This window comes from Genypterus blacodes, unplaced genomic scaffold (genome assembly GCF_046128005.1).
Source record: "Genypterus blacodes isolate CSIRO-AG114 ecotype Tasmania unplaced genomic scaffold, CSIRO-AGI_Gbla_v1 ptg000141l_1, whole genome shotgun sequence".
Classification (NCBI taxonomy): Eukaryota; Metazoa; Chordata; class Actinopteri; order Ophidiiformes; family Ophidiidae; genus Genypterus; species Genypterus blacodes.
Genome location: NW_027466943.1, coordinates 145,896 through 170,939, shown reverse-complemented (window position 1 = coordinate 170,939; position 25,044 = coordinate 145,896). Strand labels below are relative to the sequence as shown.

The window sequence follows — 25,044 nt, the reverse complement described above, 5'->3', positions numbered from 1 at the left end:
TTTTCTCATTCTTTCAACTTTAGAATAGAAAAAACGGAAAAAAGAGATGAAGAAATAGAACAGAATGACAAAAATGACAAAACGGGAGAACTTTTCATTCTCATTTTCCCCTATTCTTATTTTGCTTACATAGAGTGGATGTGTTTGAGGGTCAGGACTAGAGGAAGGCCTGGAATTAAAGGATCAATGCAAACCTGAAAAATATTCTAGTGCTTTTTCTATCCAGAATTAAACCATGACCTTTCCAATTGCAAGACAACCACTCTACCAGGTTGAGCCAAACCTCCCACCTAACAAGGTTTGCATATAGGTGAGAGTTAAGACTGGAGGCAGGCCTGGCATCAAAGGATCCAACTGGGAGTAGACAAAAAATATTCCTGTGTTTCCTGTGTCTGGAATTTGACCAAGAACCCACTGATCACAAGACAACAACTTTATCATACTGAGCCCCCCGCCCACTTAATATAGTGGGGAATGAGGGGGAGAGTTCAGACTACAGGAAGGCAGAGGTATTTCTTTTGTCTTATTTTCTTGTCCTCTCATTGTTTTTGCCCTTTTTTCCCCTCACTCAATCTGAAACATTACATTACATTACGGTCATTTAGCAGACGCTTTTATCCAAAGCGACTTACAATAAGTGTGTTCAACAAAGGTAGATAAAAGAACTTCAGGTCACAAGAAAGGTGAAGAAGCTCAATATGTCATGATGGATTTTTCTTTATTTGCTTTATTGAGCACTGAATCATGTAAGAGACAAAAAGCACTAAATGATGAATTTATGATGATGAAGCAGCAAGCAGGGAGTGAAACTCCAGCAATCTTTGATGTCTACTTGTTTTGGCATGTTTCAGAAGCACCTGTGAAGAAAAGAGGACAGCTTGATCACTGTGAAAGTAAACACCCAGATGATTTAAGAAAAGTATGGCCAGTTTTTGTGTCGTTATTAATGCATTGTTACTTTATCTGCTCATTTAAATCGGGTGTTGCTTTCTCTTCATTATTCCTCTTAAATACTGTGTGTATAATACTTTCATACACAGTCAATACCAGAATCCATCATTAGTCAAAAAGCTGTCAACACTATGTACACACATGCATATTCAAACTGTGTATGAGGCTGTTGTGCGCTCACATCAATCAGCTCCTGGTCATTTTTGGAGTGTAGGTGTCTGAGCAGGTACCAGCTGGCCACCTGCACAACCGTCACCGGGAACTCCTGGGAGGAGACGTAAACCAACCTCTCCAACAGACGCCGGGTGTCCCTGCATGTGACGCACAGATAAATGGACACAGGCATAAACCAAGGCTCAAGTTCAGAGCTAATGTGAGTCCGTTTCTCTGACTTTCTTCTTCTTCATTTTCTTCATATATAAAATCAATTGGTCACTATTGTTTTCCCAATGTTCCATTTAGAATAACATTCTTATGTGGCTCTGGGTTCAAACCCGGTCTAGGGCCTAACATTCTCTCCAGCTAACAAGCAAGTTCTGACACAATTTACATACAACTGCTGATACTAAGACCTGAAAAGACAAATGTGCCAATTCGATTGCTTCAGATCCTTTGTATATTTATACTTTGCCATAGGGGAAGCTGCACCCGTCACTTCCATCTGTTAACTATGTGCAACTAGGGGAAACTCACCTAGCACCCATTTTAGTCACAAACTGGAGTAGGGCCTGGAAGAGAAGCGCCATGGGGAAAGAGCCAAGCTTTAGCACCTCAGCCGTGGCTTCCAGCACCAAGTCCTTCCACTCTCCTCCTGGGACATCCGTCTAAGAAACCATGAACACAGCAGGTTACAGACAAAAAAAACAAAAAACAAAACTCTGCAACCTGCACCAAAAATACATTCTGTTCATCTGGAACTGGGACAGCAGATTGTGCAGGTACACTGAGTATTACCTTCCAAGTTCTTACCTTGATAAAGGAATACTATAAAGTATCAACTGTAATCAAAACAATATATATGGAATTCAGTGTTTTAAAAAGGCTGTTTTATTGCTCATTACGAGAAAGTCTATATCTGTTCACCTTGTGTTGGATGTAGCTTCATGTCATATTCTGTGCAAACACTCACCGTACAGGGTCCCAGGGCCAGCAGGGCCAGTCGCAGCAAACTGGCGGCTTGCCAGCTGTGCAGACCCAGCTGAGAGGCAAGCTGCAGACTCTGTCTGTACGCCATGACAGCCTGCACCAGCAGACCCTGACTGCGATACACCTCAGCCAGCCACTGGGGAGAGGAAGAGCAGGAGGAGGGAGAGCAAAGGGGTGAGAAGAGGTGAGAGTTGGTGAGAGTAGGATGAGAAAAGAAAGGAGTAAAGGGAGTCAAAGTGGAAGAGTAAAAATGACCAATAATTATGTATGTATGGACCTTGGTTGGTTTGGTTGTTTTGTAGCCATTGACTAATTTGTGCTTACATTTGACACTGACACACTAATTACAACTGCTCCATGTGCTATTTCAGATGGTGGAGTCTCTACTTACATGCCAGCCTCCAAGGTTGGTTGGGCTCATCATGACGGTGCTCCTGAGCTGCTCCAGCACTGAGTCTGGGAGAGCAGTACCGCCATTGGCCAGGAGGAGTCGCTGACACTGCACCTGTCTCAGCGACAGCGTCACTGCTGCGTGCTCTGGAGACACATTCAGCACCTGAGAACAGAAGAAGAGAGCACAGCCAGGGTTACATCTTTACTAAAAACATTGTAAGTGTGAAACTACAGACTACAGAAACAACATTGAGGTGAATTCTGCTGTTGTGTGTCTGAGTGTTTGTGTTTGTATTCCACCTGAGAGCACAGCGCCTCGGCCTGCTCCAGACGCCCCGCCAGCATGAGGCCGGTCACTGCCTGCTGCAGTACCCAGCCCTCTAGACTCTGGGCTAGAGGGCGCTCTATCTCCTCTACACTACGCACTGGGACACAAGAGAGGAGTCTGTTAAGATACACACACGTGCACAGAAATACACAAGTGAACATATGACGACACACACACAAATGTACACACCCTTCTCTGACACCACTGACATGAGGATTTGCTCGAGTCCTTGTCTGCGAGGAGCAGAGCCAGAGAGGAGACAGGAAGTGTTCTCTGTGTGACAGGCAGCCATTAGTCCCGCCCAGGCTGCAGGATCGTCTGAAAGGAGAGATGTGAACTCTGAATTGCCCGTAGGTGTGAATGAGACTGTCTCTGTGTGTGACCAGTCCAGGCTGTACTCTGCTAGGAGAGGCTATAGAAGGGAAGGATGGCTATGGATAAAGTCCAAAATTACAATTCAGTGATAGAATAATGAACCTAAATACTGATTTATTTTCCTGCATGTTTTTCAAATTCCTTGCCAGCACTGGACATGCATTATGTGTGTGTGTCTACCTGGGCAGAGCAGCACAGCCCTCTGCATAGTCTTCAGTGCATTCCTGTAACCGTCCTCTCCCGAGTGTCTTCCACTGGCCAGCTGGTTCAATCCGCTGTACAACATCGCTCTCTGCAGGCAAACGCAGATTAGATCACCTCAGTTTAAAATAGCACAACCAGTAAAGACGGTCAAACTGCATCAATGTGAACTGTTTCCTGGAGCTGCTGGCATCTTCGTAGGGTACATTTCTAGTTCATGTCACACTCTCACCTTTCCCTGGGTCATGCTGGAGAGGCAAGCAACATGACCTGCCATTGCGCCGCCCTAGAATAAACACGAAAGATTCTGAAAACCTGCCAAGTTTTACCAGCATCAATGTGAGCACTGACTTTAAGTAGATTCATACGTATATTATTAGAAGTACTTACATTGGCCTTACTGGGTGAGTACTGTGGTACCAGTCTGGAGAGCAGGGCCCACAGAGACGGATTACCTGGATTGCTGTAAATAAGACAGAAAAATACTTATAACACTAATAATACATAAATATATATTATTATTATTATCATCATCATTATTATATATATATAAACACTGTGTATCCTATATGATTATTTCCTGTACATAGATTCCAGCCAACATTAAAGTGTATCTCCAGCTTACCTGTGAATCGCTCTGGACACCTCCCTTTGCACTGCACTGTTGTTGCCCTGTTGGGCCAGCAAGGTGCAGGTAACCAGACATCGCTGCTCTATAGCACTCCCAGTGGCTGAGCCTTGCTTCAGTAGCTCAGTCAGGGCTGCATTAGCCAGAGTAGCATCACTGTGGACTAAACCCACAGCGCACAAACACAGCAAAGACTCTGAAATGGGCTCCTTAAGCATGGAGCTGTGGAGAGAGAAAAGAGAAAAATGAAAAAACTGTACCAGCAGTCAGCAGGCGATTGTCCCTGAGCAGAAAAACAAAAGATGGCTAATTTCTACAGTAAAAAAACCTAATGTATGCTTTGGAAAATGCAAAAAAGTGAAGTGCAGACTCACCATTTAAACAGAAGAGTCTTGGCCGAGTCCAAGTTGCCCTGGCGATGCTGCAGCAGGGCCAGAGCTGTGAGGATGTAGGCCTTCTCCTTCTCACTGGAAGCTACAGCCAAGGCACGTTCATAGGCTATAACACACACACACACACACACACACACACACACACACACACACACACACACACACACACACACACACACACACACACACACACACACACACACACACACACACACACACACACACACACACACACAACAGTGTAAGCAGTAGATAGTTGATCCTGTATCTGTGCAGTGTGCATTTTGATGTTGTCCCTTACTGTTGATGCTGTCTGGGATGAGTCCCGTCCTGCAGTAGGCCAAAGCCAGACCAGCCAGATCACAGAGCTCTTGTAAAGGAGTGGACGTATAAACACGCACCGCCTCCTCCAACTGACCTGCGGTGCTGTCAGGGACACAGTGGCATATACAGGAACCGTTACAGGGACTTGCTGATCACATGTTGACAGACTGACGAATCTCTGCCAGATTTGTTATTTGAAAAAAACTACGATCACAATCAAAACAATTAACCAATGGGAAATTGTTTTGATAGTGATTGTTAAAGATTGTAAATGCAAATGGTAACATAAGGGCTGGTTGTTACCATAATGCTCGGCCATAGCTGCCCAGAGCAAAGGCTAGCTCTTCTGAAGAGGACATGGACTGAAGCAGCTCAACAGCTCTGTGGAGAGACGGATCATAATCATTACATGCAAGAGTGAGTGAACTGCAAACAAAATACTCATTGACCTGCTATGTAACGTTACAGTTACAACAGCTACAACTTTGCACTTTACACATAATTCTGAAAAAGCAATATATACAGTAGTAATATTGTGCATTTCTGCAACACTTGTGTGTGAGACTGAGACCTTTGGTAAGCCTGTAAAGCCTGCCTCTTCAGCTGCAGATGCTCGTTCAGGTAGCCGAGCATTATGAAGGCAACGGGATCAGACTGAATCCTCTCTGAGAAGGACGTGAAAGAAGAGGACACGTTAACATGGCGCGAACGTCACCAACGTGGACTTGCTTGCCTGTACACGTTAGCACACAAACAGATGTACCTGTGTACTTGCTGAGGGCCACCTGAGCAGCAGAGATAGCGTTCATCTGGACAATGTTGTAGCGATACAGTTCAGAGTCTCTGTTGCTCTTATCCAGCAGGGTGGCACACACCCAGTAGGCATAGCCTTTGACACCCTCCATCTGCAGATGGGAGGGATGAATCACAGAGAGATGCCAGGGATTATGACACAGTGGGTACAAAGGAACAGTGAGCAGAGTTCTGGTGTAGGCGTTATGTAATGTAACATTTAACCAAATGACTGGTGGAGGTCACGCACGTGTGTGCTGAGTTCAGTGGTGTGCCTAAAAAGATCCATGGTGTCATAGCTCCCCACTCGCTCTGCTATCAGGGCCTGGGAGGAGAACAAAGGTGTATCAGTTAGGTGTGTGAAGAGAAAGAGAGAAAGGACGCAATGACTGTTGAAGGAAAACATTAAATCCAATGAAGATGTTACTTCACTCTAACTGGTACGTATGCTTGATATTATGTACCAACATAAATTGGATTCTCCCATAGAATGTTGTTGTTACATTACTGCTAAAACAGAGGGACCGCTCATTCCCTATGATTCACCAGCAGCATTAAGGTTGTGACTTTGAAACCACGTCTTTGCTCCATGAAGTAGTATGCAAAGTGGGGTGCAAGTACCTGCCCGATCCAGCAGTTGACATAAAGCGGCTCCAGGGACTGAGCGATCTTGAAGGCCTCGTGGGCAAGCTAGGAAATGAGACGTCGGATATTGATGAAAAGGTTCAGCCAACTTTGATTTCAAAATGAAAACATACAACACACACCTCTATGTTGCCCTTTTTCAAATAGAGGGTACCAAGGTTTGTCCAGGCGACGACATTCTGTGATGAGAATGCAGAATTCAACTAGATTACATTTTTGCAGGAAAACAAAAGAAAACATTTATCTCCTATATATGAATTAGACACGTACACTAGCCTCAACTTGTATGGACTTGATGAAGCAATGCTGAGCTAGAGCTAAGTTCTCCAGACCTGGTGTCAAAGAAAAACAGCGTTATAAAATGGCATTTCTAGTGTCAGGACGGATTACATACACTTGCAAAAATAGCAAGGGAATAGTTATTGTATTATGTAGTATGATTACCTTTGCTCATGGCGATCACACCAAGGGCATTCCAATAGCTGTGGTTCCCACTGGTCATCATAACAGCTTTTTTCAAACACTAAAGAAGAAAAACAATTAAAATGAGACTTTTGTGGAAAACAATGCTAAATATCTTGATCAAGATCAAGATCTGGCATCTATGTGATAAATGTTAGTCTGATGTTTGCCTTAAGTAGCCGTGTAGAATTGTGACCTACTGTATGTCGGGTATTTTTTAACTTGCCTGAGCAACTTTGTACATGTCTTTTTGCATTTTCTAGAGCCATTACCATTATTTATTACCTGTTGGGCCTTTTCTAGGAGCAGCGATAATGAGGTCTGGTCATCCTCTGTTGCACAGGGTAGGCTGGCCTGCCGGAAATAGTTGAGTCCAAGGTCATACCAAAGGCTTGGGGCCTCTGGCATCAGCTTCAAAGCGTGGCCATAGCACCTACGGACAAACATGCACGCAATGTTCAATGCTCAGAGTCTAACCACGGCAAGAAAGAATGGCACAAGAACCAGACAGCACCATTTAAATTATTCAACTCTGCTTTGTGTGGCTTCGTTAACAGGTAATCTTTTGGTGTTCATACCTCTCGCCAACCTTTAGGGTCTGGGCCTGATTGAGAGGCGAGCTCTGGGTGCTGCAGTCTAAAGCAGCCAAAGGGCCTGGAACTACAAGCTTGGCTTTGTTTGGAGACACGTTGCTGACAGCAGTGCAGGCGTCTCCCAGCAGCTTCCACAGGCAGGACAGGTCCGGACGCAGCTCCACTGCCCTGAGGAGCACACAAACACCAAAGCATAAAGAGATGAAATGGGAAGATGGTGTGATACTGCAATGTAATGGATCAGACAGGAAGCTTAGTTTCATGTTAGGATTTAACCTTAAATGTTACTTTGTTACCTGAAGAGGTTTTGTATGGCCTGCTGAAGGAGGTCTATGGCTCCTCCGTCTCTACAGTCTTCCAACAAACCCTTTGCTATTGAGATCTGACACTCTCCAAGCCCTGAACAGATCAAAACAAATCAAGTTGATCAACCAGTATCAGAGAGATGATTTACTTGGGATGATCTGTAATTATTGATAACCGAATACTTAATAAGATGAACATTTACCTTTAAGTGCAGGAACGTAGTCCTCCCGTGCTGTGATCTGCAGATACTCGGCAACTGCCTCTTTGAACTTTGCCAGGGTCTGTTTGATAGCTGCTGCCTGGTAAACACTGTAGATGGAGGAGGGCTGAAGCTCGTGGGCCTTTCCAAAGGCCTTCAGAGCTGCTGTGAAGCTCCGCCGGTGCAGGTAGGCCTCACCTAAACACTCCCAACACACCCAGTCGTCTGGGTCTGCTCTCAGAGCTGCCTGCAGACTGACCACATAAAAGAATGAAATGTTCAATGGTTTAAGAGACAAAATATATGTATATTGTAGCCAAAGATTTCCAGTTCTTACTCGGCAATAGCCTGCTGATGCTGTACGTTCTTCAGGTTGTAGAGGCCCCGTCTCATCCAGGCCCATTTCGCTGAGCCTGGAGTGGCTTTGTCTATCACTGACTGAAGAATTGTTAAAGCAGCGTCCTTTGTAAAGGAGAAACACATCTATAAGGAAACGCAGTAACCACAACGGCAACAACAACCATGGAAGCTGAATATTGTGGCTTCCAGGTTTGTATCTTCAGCACAAGGCTACTCACCATGTCCCCCTGTTCCATACTGAGATCAACTGTGGCAGCTCCAGACTCCACGTCCTTGCTGTCCAGATCAAAGGCCTTCTTATAGCAGCCCCGCGCCCGGCCCACATCACGTGCCACCTCCCGGTAAAAATGTCCAAGGTATCGGAAAACACAGCCCAGGCGTGGGTCTAACTTTGCAGCCTGAAATGCACAAATTTTGGTTTAAAAATGAACACATTACATCCAATCCTAAAAATCATCATTGGATTCAGTTTATTAACTCAACAATTTGTCATTGTTCTGTGGACATACAGTGCTGCTTTCTGTAACAGTCATACTAACTTTGAGCATGTGAGTGTGAGCTTTGCTCCGGTCTTTACGGGTTTCCTCTCCCATGTCCCAATACAGCTGTCCCAGCAGGAAATAATACTCTCCACAGTCTGGACACTGGTCTGCTGCCTTCAGAAAGCTAGCCCAATGTGAAAGAGCAAAACAGAAACGTCAGTATAGAGGACTGAGCGTCACAAATGGGCCGTCTGGTGCTCTGACATACGCATAAACAAACCTCTCCTCTGCCAGCTGCTGCTGACCCTGGGCTGAGAGTGCCCGTCCTCTCAGTGCCAGCCCACGGGCCATATGAGGGTTAGAGGCCAGCAGCCCTGATGACACCTGTGGAAGACACAGTCATTTCACAACTTATATGGTTTACAAACACGTGTGAGATTTGAATAGTTGTTAATTAGCAATTTATAAGTCATGGTACTTTACCTGAAGGGCCTGATCGATCTGTCCCTTGTTAAGATATGCATGTCCTTTAAAGGCTGTTAGATCTGGGTCTTTTTCAGCATCTGGGAGCTGAAGAAAATAAAGGAAAACAACTGAGAAAAGTGCATTGAATTTGGTACAATTGCCAAAACCTTCTAATTATATTGAATTAAATTAGAAAACTAAGAAATCTGTTTCAAGTGCTGCACATAACAGAAACACCAACTGTAAATACAACACAGTGGGCTGTATGCATATATGTACCTTTGGACGTGTTGAAGTGTATTTACCTGTGAGAGTATGTCTAAAGCCTGGTCTGCAGCTTTCTCTTCCCCACTCCTGACTAAAGCTTCCAGCCTCAGTCTCAGCAGTTGGAGCCTCAGCTCCTTGTCTCCAGACTCGCATAATTTCAGACCTTATAGAGCAGAACCACATGCACAAGATCCCTTTCTCATTCAAGAACCAACAACAGCTTCCTACACCTGCAGATGTTCCCTTAGAGGAGGTGGTGTTAATCTCCATTCTCTCTGTCTAATTAACATGCCAATAAAAAAATTATGAAATGCCAACAATGAAGATAACACTACAAGATCATTGCAGGGATACTGAATTATTCTTATGTGTCTAATGAACTGGTAACTCAGTGTTCAGTAAACAAACAGCTACCTTGGGAGCAGGATTCAGCACTGTCGGAGTATCTGTGCATTTGAAGTTGCGCCTGAACCAGACTGCGCCATCCTGTACTGGAGCTCATTCTCTTCAGCCCTAATCAAACAGAAAAGACAAATAAGTAATATCACAGCACAAATGCCAAATGTCAATGTCCGACTTGCATTGTAAGAAGAGTATAAATCAGGTAAAAGCTGTTCAGGCACAACTGACTGACTTCTATGTTATTGTGAATATTAACCTTGTGCAAGGTCTTTGATCGCATCTTCATATTTGCCGTCCTGCAGTGCTTTGGTGCCCAAACCCAGGTGACCCAATCCACTGTCAGGAGCCATTTTCAAGAGTCTGGAGAAACAGTTGGCAGCATCTTCACTCTGGGCCCCTTCAGGAAAAAAACAACGAAATGCTCGGACATTTGTTGAGCAAATGTGCACATTTGGGTGTAATAATGAAGACATTTTTACCTGTTTTCAGATAAAAAGAGCAAAGGATTTCCAGAGGAAAGCTCTGAGCAGGGTAGAGGGACAGCATCGACTCACAGGCCTCTTTCATTTTGACTTCTTCGTGTGGCAGCTACAATGAGAATAGTTTCATGTGCAGCAGGTGAAAAGGAAACAACTGTGTCATGCTCAGTGAAAGCTGCCATACTACTCAAGCCACTGGTGAAGATCCCTTGAATTTCTTCAGTGGCGACTCAGAAATTGGAGAAAGCGTTCTTACCTTAGAGAGACATTTGATGTAGTCAGCTGACATCTTCCTGTGCTCCTCTCCTGGAACGGGATCCAGCAGTAGCATGGCCTTCTCAAAAGCTGTGATTAACTGAGTCAGCAAAAAATAGTTTGACTAAAGTGGCATTACGGAAACTATGGCAGCTGTGTGTTATAGTCTTATAGAATCTTACATGCTGTTGAGTTTCATTGTCTTGTTCGTCCTCATCAGTGCAGTCTAAGAGGAGACGGGTCATCTGTTGCCATAGCTGCAGTAATTCTTTCTTGTCCGCAGCTTCTTCTTCCTTCAGTTTAATGAGCTGTAGCCAAACTTTTGCCAACTGTAAGCACACACACACACACATACATACAAATGCATTCATGTGTTAAAAAGCACTAATGTTCCAATTATTTTTGAGCACATGTGCCTTAACTTGTACATACCTTTAAATATTCTTTGTCAGACTGATAAATATCTGACAGCTTTTTGATCACCTCATGACATTTGTTTTTGTCAGAGCTGGAACACAATCAGAATCAGAAGATTAAGAATGATACAGGCACAGATAGTCACAAGTAAATTTTGATGCTTGACACAAATGGCTGAAAAGATTGATGAAATTCATTAACACACCTTGCATATATCTCAAGCAGCTTCTGATACACACTCGGTAGCTCAATTTGGAAATCCCACTGGTCAGTCTTTTCATAAAGATTTGCCAAACCCTGAAACACAAATGCATCACTGAAACAGCTGAGGATGGAGGTCCAGTCCAGAAGCATTGGAATGGAATGCACCTGTTCAAACATGGCCTTAGTGGACAACAGTAGAAGTCTTGTGCAGAGTCTGGACATCACATGCAGTGCAGCACTGATTTCTCACTGTGTCTCCATGTTTACATCTCACCTGCCACGCCAGCAGCTGCTCGGGCTCCAGCTCCACAGCCTTCTTATAGGCCGTCTGAGCCTGATCCGGCTGCTCCAGCTCACTGGCCGCCAAGCCGATGAACACCCAGGCGTTATAGTTGTTCTTCTCAAGCTTCAAAACTGCCTGAAACCACAGAAGCGGAAGAAGCAGCAGCGATGAAACGATTGTGGCCGAACGCTACATCGCTTCAGTTCGTATCAGATCTGCCCAAATGTTGAATATATGCATCGATATTTCTGATAAATATGACCGTGAGACATCTTACCTTGCAGTGTTTCAGAGCATCTTTATACTCTTTATTCTTTATGGCCTCTCTGGCGCTTTTCAGTGCTGCTTTCACCTCTTTGTTAGACATCTTAAGTGAAACGATAGAACACAACAACAACACACTGTCACGTCACGCAAGAGTCGAAATTAACTCGCTAGATGACGCAGTTTGACTAAAGCATGAGCTTTACTACAATACTATCTTATAACTTATTTATTTGTTTAGGTAAATACTACGCAGATTGACAGAGTAGTGTCCAGAGGCTGACAGCTTGAGAGTATTTAGCATTAGCTTGCAAGAGCCGCTGCACTGCTGAGGCAAGTTTTTAAATAAAATAAAACTAATTGATTCAAACCTTCAAATGTTGCCGATGTGTTTAGATTGTTGCATCTCTTTGATCTGCACTTATTCGGGTGCAAAGTTTAAAAAGTTAAAAGCAAGCAAACTTGGTGCCATCAGCTGTTTCCATCGACAACTTGACCTGATTCTTTGGAGTCACCCGGAAGTCCAAGCTAAGTAGTCGCAAACCTTTCAAATTAAAATACAAGGCAGGCACACGTGTAACGAACAACAGCAAAACCAAACAACAACATCCACTAAAGTAAAGTGATCATTTATTGATGTAAAGAAAAGAATGAATACAAAAGCCGGGTATTAGAACTTTAAGAAGAGCAGGTGCCAATTTATGTCCATTGCATTATAAATACCAGGCTGATCCGTAGAGCCATCTATCAATGGCTCTCTCATTGGCTAACACGTCTTTTTGCCAGTCCACGTGCCATCTGAGGTTGGCAATGACTTGGCTGTAGTTTTCCCCCAGACTGTAGCGCCAGGCACCAAATGCTTGGCTGTTGTAGAGATGAACAGCCTTTGAGACTTCTGGATAATCCACAATGCTTTGCAAAAGCTTGTCCAGATTAACCCAGACATCTGGGAAATTCCAAATGACATTATGAAGTTCTCTCTCGTCCAGACTCATATCTGCAAAATAGGGAGCATTGATCTGTGTGGTGGGGACGTTTAATTGTGGTTTAAGCTATTAGAAGTGAAAGATGGAACTCACCAAAAAGTTGTGGAGGGACACTCAGGCCATCTGCATATGTGATGTATTTCCACTTGCCAATTCTCAGCATGTATGTGGAGGCATTAACATTACAGCCATGATATTCACTCAAAACCCAGTGTGGATGAGGCTGCAAGGGGGCAGCATTAGACTCAGACATCAGAGGAAGAAGTGAGTGTCCACTGAGATTACCCACTGCTGCAACACCAGCAATCTCTGCAAAACAAGTGTGGTACATAAAGTTAAGTATCACAATGGAAATGTACCTGAGCTGTTCTGTCTAAATATCTCTTGTACTCTTACACTTGAATGCAAGGCTTTTTGTGATTTCTTACCCAGCACAGTTGGATAGAGATCAACCAAAGACACAAGCTGGTCAACCTGCAGGCCAGACGACAGCCCGGGGCCCATGATAAGCAGGGGAACACGAGAACTGCCCTCAAACATTGACATCTTGTAGTACTGCCGGTGCTCCATGGCCAGCTCTCCATGGTCAGCGGTGAAGATCACAGTAGTATTGTTAAGAAGGCCATTCTCTCTCAGAGCTGTAATCACCTGGCCTAGAGGGACAAAAAGACTGTGACTCACAAAGTGCATAAAAAGTCTGCTGGATGTGAATAAAATGGTGCGAAGCATTGAAATAACATAACATTGAATAACAACTGGCCACTCACCCAACATGGCATCTGTCTCAGCACACATGGCATAATAAAAGGCACGTATACTTTTGACCTCCTCTGCAGTGAAATGACCACTGCAGTTCTTAGTAAAGGTGGAGTAGTAGTCGACAGGATGCATGTCAGCCACAGGAAGCCATTTAGGAATAGAGATGAGATCATAGGACACCTGTGCCAGTGAAAAGGTTTCAGAATTGAATGTGGTGCTATTACAAAAATGCAATATGATGTTTCAACAACATAGAATAAGAATATGTGCAACTGAGCGCAAACCCCTGCCTTTTTGAGCCAGTATGGTGAGGTACGGAAGGTTGAGCCACCTGCAGTCGGTCCCAGCGAGTCTGTTTTATAGGTGTGGGGCAAATTTAGGCCCAAATACAGAGCAAAGGGCTGGTGTGGGAACGCGGCTCTCTGTTGGATCCACTGGGTAGCGACGTTTGTGTTCTTCCAGTCTATTTGGTTGATCCTCACTGTCGACTCGTTCCCAACAAGCTGTGTAACAGGACGGCCCTCTTGGCTCAGGAGGAACTGAACGTCTCTCGTCCAGGCCTCCACACGATTGCTGCAACAATGGCACAGACAAATTAAAGCGAATTCCTGCATGAAATAATTGAGGTGTGGAAAGAAACAGGTTGACAGGCATCCAAAAATGATGATGCACACTGTTATGGGAAATAAGTACGCAGACAGTCTGTTACTGCTTATTACTCATTCTGCACATGGTTATGAGAGCTTATGTGGAAGTGCACTATCTATCTATCTATCTATCTATCTATCTATCTATCTATCTATCTATCTATCTATCTATCTATCTATTCAGCATACAGGCTCGTCTATCTTGTTCACACACCTGACAGAGTGACCACCTGAGGAATAGTCCAGCTTGCCTATCATCTTGGTATGATATCCATTCTCCTCCAGGAAATCCATCCATGTTGTCGTATTAGCATCCAGGCACTTGTAGTTGTTCCATGACTGAGTGAGGTGAACAAACTGGCCACTCCACATTGCTGAGACCAAAGATACAAAACAATAAAGTACGCCAATGAAAGTAGTTGGAATATCAACATGTGTAAGTAAAAAACACGAAATCTCTTACCTGCTCTTGACGGGCAGCAGATGGGCGAGTTTGTGTAAGTATTAAGGAAAGTGGTGCCAAGCTCCCTCATGTACTGAATATACGGTAGCTGCACCACTTTGTTGCCATTATCAAAGGTTAACCTTCCATCCTCCAGAAAAAGAGTGAAACAGATATTATAATGTTGAACCACAATGGCCCATTAAGCAAAGATCAAACTTCAAAAACTCAAATAACTGTAGTTTATACTTGTGAAGTGACTACATGTAATAAACATACAATGGCAGTGAAAATAGTTACTTACTTACTTACTTTTACTGACTTAAGCAAAACTCAGAACTGAAGTGCTACTTACAAATGCATCACACATCACCATAACTATGTTGGGTCTTGTTCCATTTTCACAGAAGCTTGGACCATAGAGACGAAACAGAAGAATCAAAGCAAAAAAGAAATTCATGCCAGAGTTTCAGACGGAACAAATCCGGCGATTTGCTGTGATGTTGATTTCATCGGACAAACATTCTCATCGTCTCCTCTCGTTCGTCCCGATCATCAGCTGGACTGGTTGGGATTGAATATCCGTTTTACGTTTCAAAATAAGAGATTTTCTATCAATTAATTAGTACTAAGTCTATCAAATGCAAAATTATTAATTTACGATGGGGAAGAAAACAATTAGTATAAACAAATCAAAGCAAAAATATTAATAGTACTCATTTGACATAAACTGCATTTTGAAGGCAAAAGAAATTGCGGTATAGGTGTTTAAAATAAAAATAAAGGTGAACTTAAAGACTAAAATTGGGATGAGAATAGATTGATAATTTACGAACAAAGTGAGTAAACATCCACAAGCAGATTTTCGATGTAATAATGCACGAGAAACACTAGAGAGCAGCACCAATCTTTAAAAGTACTAACAAGCTCAGGCTGCGCTGCAAAACTCGCTATAATATTATATCAGCATCAAAAATATATATCAATTTGGCACAATATTTGCCAAGAACACAATATTTTGTCCTTTAATGTTAGATGATTGCATAATAAATGAATAGTCCAAACACTTCAATCAAACAAACATTATCCACATTTCTTGCAGAGAATATTTATCGTAGTGATCACTACTGAGGTCTACGGTTTCCTTAAATTGTCACTTTTAAATTGCGTAAATAAATTGGTGTTTACCTTTGTGCCCTTGTGAGTGTTTAGCAATCAACAGGTGGGCGGGCTGTAACAGATTTACACACCAGGTGGCGCTCTGAACCTCTGAGCTGTCCTGCTGCGTTCAATGCATTGAAAAGCTCCACATCCTCCCATCCGCTTCAATGCATTTTCAACTTGATAGAAAGCACATTGGGCAGATTTACAGACTCTCCTGGAAGTGTTCTTATACTCTGTTGTCTTAATTTATAGTCCAAGTGCCTCCATGGCCCATCCCGTATGTATCTTGCAAAATGGAAGTCTCATATATTCTATTGATTGCACAATGATGAAGAGTTTGTTGTAAGCCAACATGTGTATGTGAGAGACCATATGGATGCAGTATATTTCAGACTGACTGAGTAAAGCCAAATGCTTTACACGCTTCCCATGAGTCTACAGCCAACGAGTCTGAGTAGATCTACAAATATATAATATTGTACATTCATGGGATTATCTCACTTGTTTCCAGGGCAAATCATGACACACAAAGAAATTCAAATCAAATACAGCACATCACTGCAAGCAATGAAATAAGTTGAAAGGTGTGCTTATATTTGTGATTTCGGGTGACAAAAAAAATTCACTGAATTACTATGAGGAGCATTTATTTTGCAGTCTACCAGCTGTGGGGCTGAACAGATGAATGTGCAGTCACATTTCATCCATTTGTCTTTATTTGTCTCCCTGAGGCTCCAGACTGACACAAAGGGTCAGTTGTGATGATGTTCTGTATTATCTCTATATCACGAAGTAGTAGTTGGAGGTATTGCACTTATTTTTAGTGCAAATCACAAACCTCCAGGAATGTGAGGTATCAACACATGACTGATTATTAAAGTTTGGAGGAGGTATTTTGATAATACAATCATTAATCAGCATGACATGCCATGATTATCATTTTATTATCTATTACTACATAATCAGTCTATCATTAAGAATTGAAAAGAGTGATCTCACTTCTAATGCAAATGATAAATAATATATATATATATATATAAAAATATATATAATGCACATTGTGGCTTTTTTTTTGACAGTAGGATGTTTGCGTATTTGGAATATAGCACCGCTCTCAACTACACGACATGATGAGATGATGAACATTTATTTTATCACAGCATATCAGCTGTTTGTGCAAACTTGTCATCTGGCTCAGGGCCTCACTACTCCCTCCCTTGTTCCAGACGGCGGGCAAAGAGGGAGGGGAGTGACGGCTTGCGCATGCGCACGAGGTTGTTTTTCACCCAGCCTGTAGTTTAAAGTGAGCTGATCTGCGGGGGTTTCCTTGTCTTTGACTGGAGACCATCAAGCAGGCGGACGATAACAGCATCCATTGCTGTTATTCAGCCTTGACACATCTCAATGAACTGCTGGCGAAGGAGTCACTGATCGTGCCTGCTGCTTTTTGCAGGGCAGAAACACTGATCAGTGTCTCTAAGCCTGCATCCATTTTTCTTATGAGATTATTTTTTCATAGACTTTTTTTTTTTTAATTTCTAGGTCGTTGTAGCCTATTTCCACCATGGTGCTAGGGAAGGTAAAGAGCTTCACAGTAAGCTATGACTGTCTCAATGACAGCAATGTCCCCGTCTTCTCAAGCGGGGACTGCGTCTCAGGGAGGGTGGTCATCGAAGTCACCGGAGAGATCCGCGTGAAATCTCTGAAGATCCACGCGAAAGGATTTGCAAAAGTTCGTTGGACTGAATCGCGAAATGCTGGATCCAACACTGCCTACACGCAAAACTACACAGAAGAAGTGGAATATCTCAATCACAAAGACATCTTGATTGGACATGAGAGAGGTAAGAGTCGCCCCATTCTGTCACAAGTTTAACATCGCTTGTGTGTGATGCCCTTTGTGCTGGCGGAGGACCAGGCTCACAGGGGGATGCTGCGGCTGGTGTGAGTGTCACCTGCAGTGGGAGATACAAAAGGAGAAGTGTTGGAAGAATTGAGTGTTAGGTTCGTTACGCTATGTTCGGCTAAATGTGGCGAGTTACAGGTTCGTCCTCACTTGTTTGTGTCAAGGTGGCTGAATGAATGACAGCAGCCATAGCGCAGCTCAGGCATCACTTTGTCGCTGTTTTTGAGGGGAAATTACGATTGCTGTCGTTTTTTTGACACGACGTAACGAACAAAAGATGTCTAGCGAAGGAGTTTGGCTTTTTGCGTCATTAATTAATGTAGCACGATATCACAAAGGCTGTTTCTTTGTAGCTTTTCTTAAGTTTCCACCCATTGTTCAAAGCGGTTCAATCCTGTTTCGAAAACTGGACCAGGGAGGGGAGGGACTAAGCTGACAGACCCCGCCTCCCCCTCCGCGTGATTGGCTGAGGTGCTCATGTGTGGTCAATGACATCATTCTCCTGCAGAGAGTGAGCAAATCTGCAACTTTTTTCTTCAAGAAAACACCTGCAAGATGATTTAACATAGAATGCGTAGATTGGAATTCAATGGATAGAATGACATGCATTAAGCTTCATCTTTGCAGTTTGCGTAGATTTTCAATCATCGTATTGACTTGCATTGTTGTTTTTGTAAATATTTATTCTGCAGGTAGATGCAATGTTGCATCGAGTTTTATTCTGAAGGCCACTGCAGCTTTGAGCTCTTGTGCAAAGGTCTGTTAGAGCCCTTGTTGAGCTCTGTTCTCTGAATTACTTGTGAGCATCTATTAACGTGGTCCTTCTTTGTTTGGCTGTAGCTCAGTAAAATGGTCTTACACCCATACATGGTCGAACCTGTTCTGGTCTACGCTACAGGGGTCTTTTATGAGAAGAATGCAGCAGCTGATCAGGATTGAAAGTCTGTACATTTACAGGAAATGGGTGGAAGTCAAATACACACGAAGTTGAACGCTCATTGGGCGAGTATGGGCTTTTCACTGAAATAGGACCAGTAGAACCTGTCTCTCCGTTTTTCGGTGAATGTGTGTACTGAGCCTCCTCTGTGTATGTCTGTACGGGGCTGGGTGATGTGTAGTACACTAGCATGGTGGCTGCTGTGGCGCACAGTGAATGCGTAATGAGCGCAGAGCGGCTGAGTGAAGCTGCTCGCACCGGTTTAGGCCGGTCTCCTCCTGCTCCAGTCTGACTGACAGCGCTGCACTTGTTTACCACACGGCTGCTCGGGTGTGTGCGTGTGTGTGAGGAGGGGGGAGTGCTGAGCTGGCAGGAGCGCACCACAACTGTCGGCCCAAGCTTGTCCGATCACACTAATACACGAAAATACATTCAGATTAAAGCATTTAGTGATCAGTTTCATGATGCTCACTGCCCCGAATAAGTGCAAAGATCCGTTATTTCCGTGTATAAGAGGAAACGCCGCGGTTCTTGTGTACGTGTCACATTCACCTCTAGGTTGGGTTCTCTTTTTTATTTTACGTTTTATTTCCAGTTAGTTTGTTCGATCCCCATCATATTAAGTGCGTTTCCCGTTTTCCAGTGAGCTTGTGATGGCAGGTCCTGTCTCTGGGGTGTCATTCTTTGTTCCTACACAAAGCAGATGGTTTTGTCTTCACTTTACTCTTAACTTCTCAAGTGCAAATCTCTCAATACATTTCATTTCACACAGACAGACATAATAGTAAATTCCATCTATTCTCTTTTGTCTCCCCCACCCTGTGTTTTTGGTATGACTTTCAGATGTCTGCGTAGAGCATTTTGCCCAGGTATGGTATACATGTGTTTGGAATATTGTCCTCCTTGTCTTTCAGACGATGACAACTCTGAGGAAGGACTCACCACTATCCATTCAGGAAGACATGAGTATGCATTCAGCCTCGAGCTTCCACAGACGTGAGTATCTTCATCTTCTCCCTCAGTGTGCCCTCAGTCTGTGCGCATTCAACTGTGAGCATACAGCAGATGTAAGTTCTCCCCTGACCTGCTTTGGCACTCATCCTCCCTTTTCTCTTCCTTCTCCTTCTTCTTCTTCTTCCTCGCAGACCTCTTGCTACCTCATTTGAAGGGAAGCATGGCAGTGTGCGTTACTGGGTAAAGGCAGAACTCCACAGGCCATGGCTCCTGCCCATGAAGACCAAGAAGGAATTCACAGTCTTTGAGCACATTGACATCAACACTCCATTATTGCTGGTGAGCTGCACCCTTTGTATGAGCGTCTGCTTCCTCATGCCAGCCATGTCAGTAATATGGCCTTCATAATCAATGTCTAATGCATTTCTTGTCTCTTCAGTCACCACAAGCAGGCACGAAAGACAAGACGCTTTGCTGTTGGTTCTGCACCTCAGGTCCTATTTCCCTAAGTGCCAAAATCGAAAGGAAGGGATACACCCCAGGTGAGATTCACTTACAGGAATCCTATTTCTTAATGGAAATCTCACACTTTGTATTCAACTACATTGACTAGCAATTAAATGGTTCATCAACTTCAAATGACCTTTATTCTACCATTTTCACCCCTTGTAGGAGAGTCGATCCAAATCTTTGCCGAGATAGAGAACTGCTCCTCCAGGATGGTGGTGCCAAAGGCAGCCATCTACCAGACTCAGACCTTCTATGCCAAAGGGAAGATGAAGGAGGTCAAGCAGCTAGTGGCCAACCTGCGGGGAGAGTCTCTGTCATCGGGTAAAACGGAGACCTGGAGTGGCAAGATGCTGAAGATCCCACCTGTCTCACCCTCCATCTTGGACTGCAGCATTATCCGAGTGGAGTACTCACTCATGGTGAGCATGGCTTTGTTTGTTAGCATCTATCTGGAGATAAAGGGTCCACATAGGCACAGTTGTTATTCACCTAGATTTGTTTGTTTTGAGTGGAGCTTCTTCTTACCCTCATCACCATTTCTGGGCACCATTGTCAGCACAGGATCTGTATTTCCTACTTAGTATCTCACCCAGTAAAGGACCTGACTGACTGAGCTAACATGTCATATGTAGGCCTGGGATTGAACCAGGTGTTATCTCCATTCACTGCTAAGAGCATTAGCCCAGAATATCTGTGTAACACTTGCCTGAAGGTGCTTCTGACCTCTTTACCTTGTGAACTAACTGGTAAAGCCAGACAGGCAGCAGCCTGATGACGCCTCAGCTTTGCATAAGCAAAAGTGCTCACGTCACTGAGCTCAGCTGCAGAGCCCTGTATTTAGCCTCAGCCCAACTCACCTCATCTTATGTCCTCCTGTTGTCTCTTAATGTCTGTCTTCAGGTATATGTCGACATACCAGGGGCCATAAACCTGTCCCTCAACCTGCCCCTCGTCATCGGAACTATCCCTCTCCACCCATTCGGCTCACGTACCTCCAGTGTGAGCAGCCAGTGCAGCATGAGCTGGCTGGGCATGGGTCTGCCTGAGCGGCCTGAAGGTAGCTGAACGCGCGTGTGCACTTGCAGAGATGCAGAACATCTCATGGTCACGATGCAGAGTTATGGATCTGAATACTAACCAGTGGCTTGCTCTTATTCTGTAGCTCCTCCAAGCTATGCAGAAATCGCGACTGAAGAGCAGAGACAGAGCAGCCTGGATGTCCCAGCAGCCCGTGAAGAACTGGACGGACCCCTTTTTGCCTACATCCACGAGTTCCGTTTCCAGCCCCCTCCTCTGTATTCTGAGGTAGGTGCCATGTGTGTACATCAGAATGTACACTTTTGTGTTGGTCATCAGAGGAGGTTTGTCACACTGGTGACGTGGTTATGAGATCTCATGTGTTCTCTCTCATCTCTCCTCCAGATCGATCCCAACCCCGATCATGCCAGCCGCACAGAGGAGCGCAGGCTTGACGCCTGTCCATCTCGCTGAGCACGTTCCAAAAACTTCCCTGACCGACTCTGGGAACTGGAGGAACCTGCATGCAAGGCCCGGCTTTGTTTATTTTTCTCTGACAAGTGTTTGCACCACGTTGTCAGTTTGGAGAGAAAGCAAACAAAGTATCCATCCAACTTACAAGGACACGGACAAATAACCACGATGAGTTTGGTTGGACAAATCTCACCCCGATTTCCCTCAGACAGAAACAGGAAGCAGCTAATGTGGGCTATCGCTTCATTCCTGTGTCAGCCTGCTGAGGGGAAGGGGATATGTGCAGATCAACACATATTGGCTCTGTATGAAGAACCCCACTTGCGACGGCCACCCCGGTGATAGTATTGACGACTACAAGGAAAAGTGGCCGCGTCCCTGTCTGCCAAGCTCTTCTTTCGCCCTCCATTCTTCAGTTTCCTCGGCACATAGGGACATTGCCCTTCACTCAGAGGGCAGAACTAATCATGTCCAGACTTCACCCGAATCACTTCTAGAAATGGGACGAAGGGCGAAAACACGACGGCGACCACATCAATGTTCTAACCACCGTAGTCTGAATGAATGAACGCGCTCAGCAGTTCAGAGCAAAGACTAGCTTCCTCCTGCCTCATTTGGGATTTTGTTTTGCACAATTATTCTTTACTTGACTTGCGTGGCTCCGTTTCATGAGAATTGATGGAGAGAAGAAAAATCACTAGTAGTTTGGTTGCGGCCTCGAAAAGCTCCAAACTAAGAATACGAGACTGCAGGCTTCTTTTTCAGACTCTCTGATTCTCATAACTTTGAGCGACGCAGAGAACAGGATATCATTTTGACAGACTGAAAAAAAAAGACGAGAACAATGCACTGAATTTGTTGAAACTGTTCTTCTGATTTTTCCTTTTCTCCTTATGACAGTTTCCTTACTGACTTGTGATGACTAGACTGGACTTTTTACAGCTGCAGCACACGATCTCCACCTGGAAGCTCTTTGTAAGATGTTGCCTCCTCAGCTTCAGATCCAAGTGTGGCTTTGCTCTTCTTACGCGTTTTTTCCGCTCCGCTCTCGTTGTCTGCTCTATGTGTTCCGCTGCAAACATAGAATGCCTTTCAGCCAATTGTTTTCTTTTTTGTTGTTGTGTTGAGGTCGCTCTGTTTTTTAGACTAGGAGGGCTGCGGACCTGCGCTCACCAGGAAAAACAAATGAAAGTGGTGATGAATCGTTCAGGGATTTGACTCACCTGCAGCCCCTCTACTCTAAATGTCCGAGCTTACGTAACTGCCCAAAAAAAGCACTGTCTCAGGTGGTTTTCTCACTTGCCAAACGTTTGGAAAAAGAGAAAAAAAATGTTTTAGGTTTCTTTTAAATTGCACTGTTAGAGATAATGAAGATTTTATCTACCAAACCAAGAGAGAAACATACACAGAGGAGCAAGGCAGCTTTCCGAGATGAATGACATTCCCTTTTTTTGTCCCGCTGCACTTGCCCATTTTGTCCAACCAAACAGTTAGATTCCCCAGACCAGTGAAACCTGGATGCTTACACATAAAAAGAGAAGAAGAAGAAGCAAGAGCAGATGTGCTTCAGCTGTAAAGCAGCAAACCCGGTGCAAATTTAGAAGAATGAAAAGCCCGGGGCGGACGTTGCTGCACCTCTGTTCGTTCTGGCCTGAACAAGTAGTGGTAGGTTGACATGAGTAATACATTGGTTTCCTAACTCATTCAACACAAGAACCAGCTGGAACAGAGGTTTGGCACGCTCGGGGAAAAAAAGATAAGAAGCACTTTTTTTGATAAGAAAATGAGAAATAAAAACGTAGCATTCCGAGGTGAAGGTCTGGGGACAAAACCATTTGGTACTAACTTGGTTCTTAGTAGAGACGTGTTTGACTGGAGCAGCAGTGTGGTGCAGGACATGAATGCTTTGTTTAATCTTTTTAAGATTTGTGATGTTTTTTCTTTTTTTTAAGTTTACATTTTAAAACGTAGCTGAAACAAGTTTGCATTGTGTGCGCGCACGCTCGTACTGAGATCCGCTAGCGACTAAATATTCAGCTTCTGACATTAATCCACACACTGCAGTTTATTAAAGTGATCTTATCTCAGTGGCCTTGACACAGAAAAGACCTGATCGTGATTCTTTCATTTTTCAGCGTCAATGTTGATACAACCTTACTCTTGTTCTCCTTTTACGTTATTTGTAAGTCTGTATTTTAGTTCTGGATCTTTGTATTTGTTTTTGTTGAAAAGGACAAAAAGGGAAGAGGAAAATGGTCCTTTTAAAAGCAAGTGTGTAAAGACATGATGGATCCCTCAGAAGCCCCTCTTGTTTCTATTGTTTTCCAATCCTGATGAGGGCTGACCCTTTCTTTTTTCAAATGTAATTTTGGGCATTGATTTAGCTAGCCTCCTCGTCAAATAAGCAACCTGATTGAGTTATTCTCCTCGGCCTCTCTGATCCCTCTCAGGCCCGGAGCATAACAGCTGTTGATCGGCACCCTTTCCCCGCTAGAATCGTTTAGCTAGCACAGGATAACTGAGATACTGCTTTCCCCAAGGTAATTCCATTTAGATACATTATTATTATTTCCAGTTCTTTGTTTGGGCTTTATCTTAGGGAAACAGAAACAAGCTACACTATAATGAATAAGCTTTTTTTGTTCGTTTCAGGTTTTTCGATTCCATTGTCCATTCGCTCGGGCCTCAGAGTAGTCCAGTGTCAAACTAAGCTAAACTCCTGACTTGTTTAAGGAACTAAAATGTTCAGACAAAAACAAACAGGGAGACGGGATCTAAAAAACATTTTAGAAACAAAGTGCAATATCACTCATTGAATTTTCTTCATTCTCCATTTATATGTCTGTTGATATGTTTGTTTGTTTTTGTTCTCTGTCTTTAGTTTTGTTCACCATGAGGATGTATAGATATTCCATGAATACAATATGTTCTGAATGATTTAACCTTTTGTCTAGTTCTTCCTTTTGATTTGAATAAACCTTTGTTCTGAATTACACTGGCCTGCTGTACCTTTTGTGTGTACACATATACAGAACATATCATACATTAATAATACATGAATCAATGTATCTTATGTGGACATATCTAACATTAATCTTAACATTGAGTAATCGGCAGCTGGTAAATGTTTAACAGAATTACAACAAAACATCTCTTTGGCTTGAAAACACATTATTTTCAAATGAATTGCAACAGATTAATGATTACCTTTTCTTTACTTTGACAGAAATCAAATCTACTTTATCTGGGTCATTTCAGCCTGACATTACAAGTACAACAGCGCTCCTAGTGGCTGTTTACAACTTACAGGTACATGTTGCATTTAGGTGAAAAATCATCATGCTGAGAGACAGACAATGTGTAGAGTATATGAATGTTTCCCTTCATGGCTACGGATACATATTTACTGCAAAACAGGGCGAAAAGGGAATCAGGGCCTGATTCCCTGATTCCCTTTTCGCCCTGTTTTGACTTTTCATGGCTCTTTAAATTCTGCTGAGGAGGTAATGTGCAGGGTCGAAGGTCACATCTAGGCAGGGCCAGATAGCTAAAGTGCTGGTGGACTTTATTATCCCAAATCATTCCAACTTTCCAGAGGCAAAGGTCAGGGGTCAACTCTGGAGAGGAGAATCCAC

At 43.6% G+C, this 25,044-nt stretch overlaps 3 protein-coding genes across 5 annotated transcripts; 1 reads left to right on the top strand and 2 right to left on the bottom strand.

The window, feature by feature from the left end:
• Nucleotides 1-689: 689 nt before the first annotated feature.
• On the bottom strand, nucleotides 690-12,126 carry skic3 (SKI3 subunit of superkiller complex). Its single transcript, XM_076165166.1, has 41 exons — nucleotides 11,985-12,126; nucleotides 11,627-11,716; nucleotides 11,341-11,484; nucleotides 11,068-11,159; nucleotides 10,878-10,953; nucleotides 10,628-10,774; nucleotides 10,447-10,545; nucleotides 10,191-10,299; nucleotides 9,968-10,108; nucleotides 9,724-9,822; nucleotides 9,348-9,472; nucleotides 9,061-9,147; nucleotides 8,858-8,961; nucleotides 8,635-8,761; nucleotides 8,314-8,493; nucleotides 8,073-8,197; nucleotides 7,739-7,989; nucleotides 7,527-7,629; nucleotides 7,216-7,398; nucleotides 6,923-7,070; nucleotides 6,620-6,698; nucleotides 6,446-6,507; nucleotides 6,298-6,354; nucleotides 6,152-6,220; nucleotides 5,781-5,855; nucleotides 5,502-5,643; nucleotides 5,310-5,403; nucleotides 5,042-5,119; nucleotides 4,716-4,840; nucleotides 4,397-4,520; nucleotides 4,020-4,244; nucleotides 3,785-3,857; nucleotides 3,627-3,680; nucleotides 3,374-3,485; nucleotides 3,008-3,136; nucleotides 2,791-2,915; nucleotides 2,489-2,653; nucleotides 2,081-2,233; nucleotides 1,645-1,775; nucleotides 1,133-1,262; nucleotides 690-857 (listed from the first exon to the last, which is right to left on the bottom strand). Exons 2-41 carry the CDS (start codon nucleotides 11,714-11,716, stop codon nucleotides 777-779), a joined length of 4,713 nt encoding a protein of 1,570 aa, XP_076021281.1. The 5' UTR covers nucleotides 11,985-12,126; the 3' UTR covers nucleotides 690-776.
• A 120-nt stretch (nucleotides 12,127-12,246) lies between these two features.
• arsk (arylsulfatase family, member K) lies at nucleotides 12,247-15,004 on the bottom strand. Of its 2 annotated transcripts, XM_076165152.1 has the most exons (8): nucleotides 14,803-15,004; nucleotides 14,469-14,598; nucleotides 14,220-14,379; nucleotides 13,649-13,931; nucleotides 13,367-13,538; nucleotides 13,028-13,252; nucleotides 12,693-12,908; nucleotides 12,247-12,610 (listed from the first exon to the last, which is right to left on the bottom strand). In XM_076165152.1, exons 1-8 carry the CDS (start codon nucleotides 14,905-14,907, stop codon nucleotides 12,327-12,329), a joined length of 1,575 nt encoding a protein of 524 aa, XP_076021267.1. In that variant the 5' UTR covers nucleotides 14,908-15,004; the 3' UTR covers nucleotides 12,247-12,326. The 2 variants fall into 2 exon arrangements, with proteins under 2 accessions (XP_076021267.1, XP_076021266.1); XM_076165151.1 differs by having other exon boundaries at nucleotides 13,028-13,538.
• A 1,919-nt stretch (nucleotides 15,005-16,923) lies between these two features.
• arrdc3a (arrestin domain containing 3a) lies at nucleotides 16,924-24,404 on the top strand. Of its 2 annotated transcripts, none has more exons than XM_076165108.1 (8): nucleotides 16,924-17,455; nucleotides 19,369-19,450; nucleotides 19,600-19,747; nucleotides 19,848-19,950; nucleotides 20,081-20,337; nucleotides 20,819-20,975; nucleotides 21,081-21,223; nucleotides 21,341-24,404. In XM_076165108.1, the coding sequence occupies exons 1-8, from the start codon at nucleotides 17,176-17,178 to the stop codon at nucleotides 21,407-21,409; spliced, it is 1,239 nt and encodes a 412-aa protein (XP_076021223.1). In that variant the 5' UTR covers nucleotides 16,924-17,175; the 3' UTR covers nucleotides 21,410-24,404. The 2 variants fall into 2 exon arrangements, with proteins under 2 accessions (XP_076021223.1, XP_076021224.1); XM_076165109.1 differs by having other exon boundaries at nucleotides 17,315-17,455; nucleotides 19,298-19,450.
• Nucleotides 24,405-25,044: the final 640 nt, after the last annotated feature.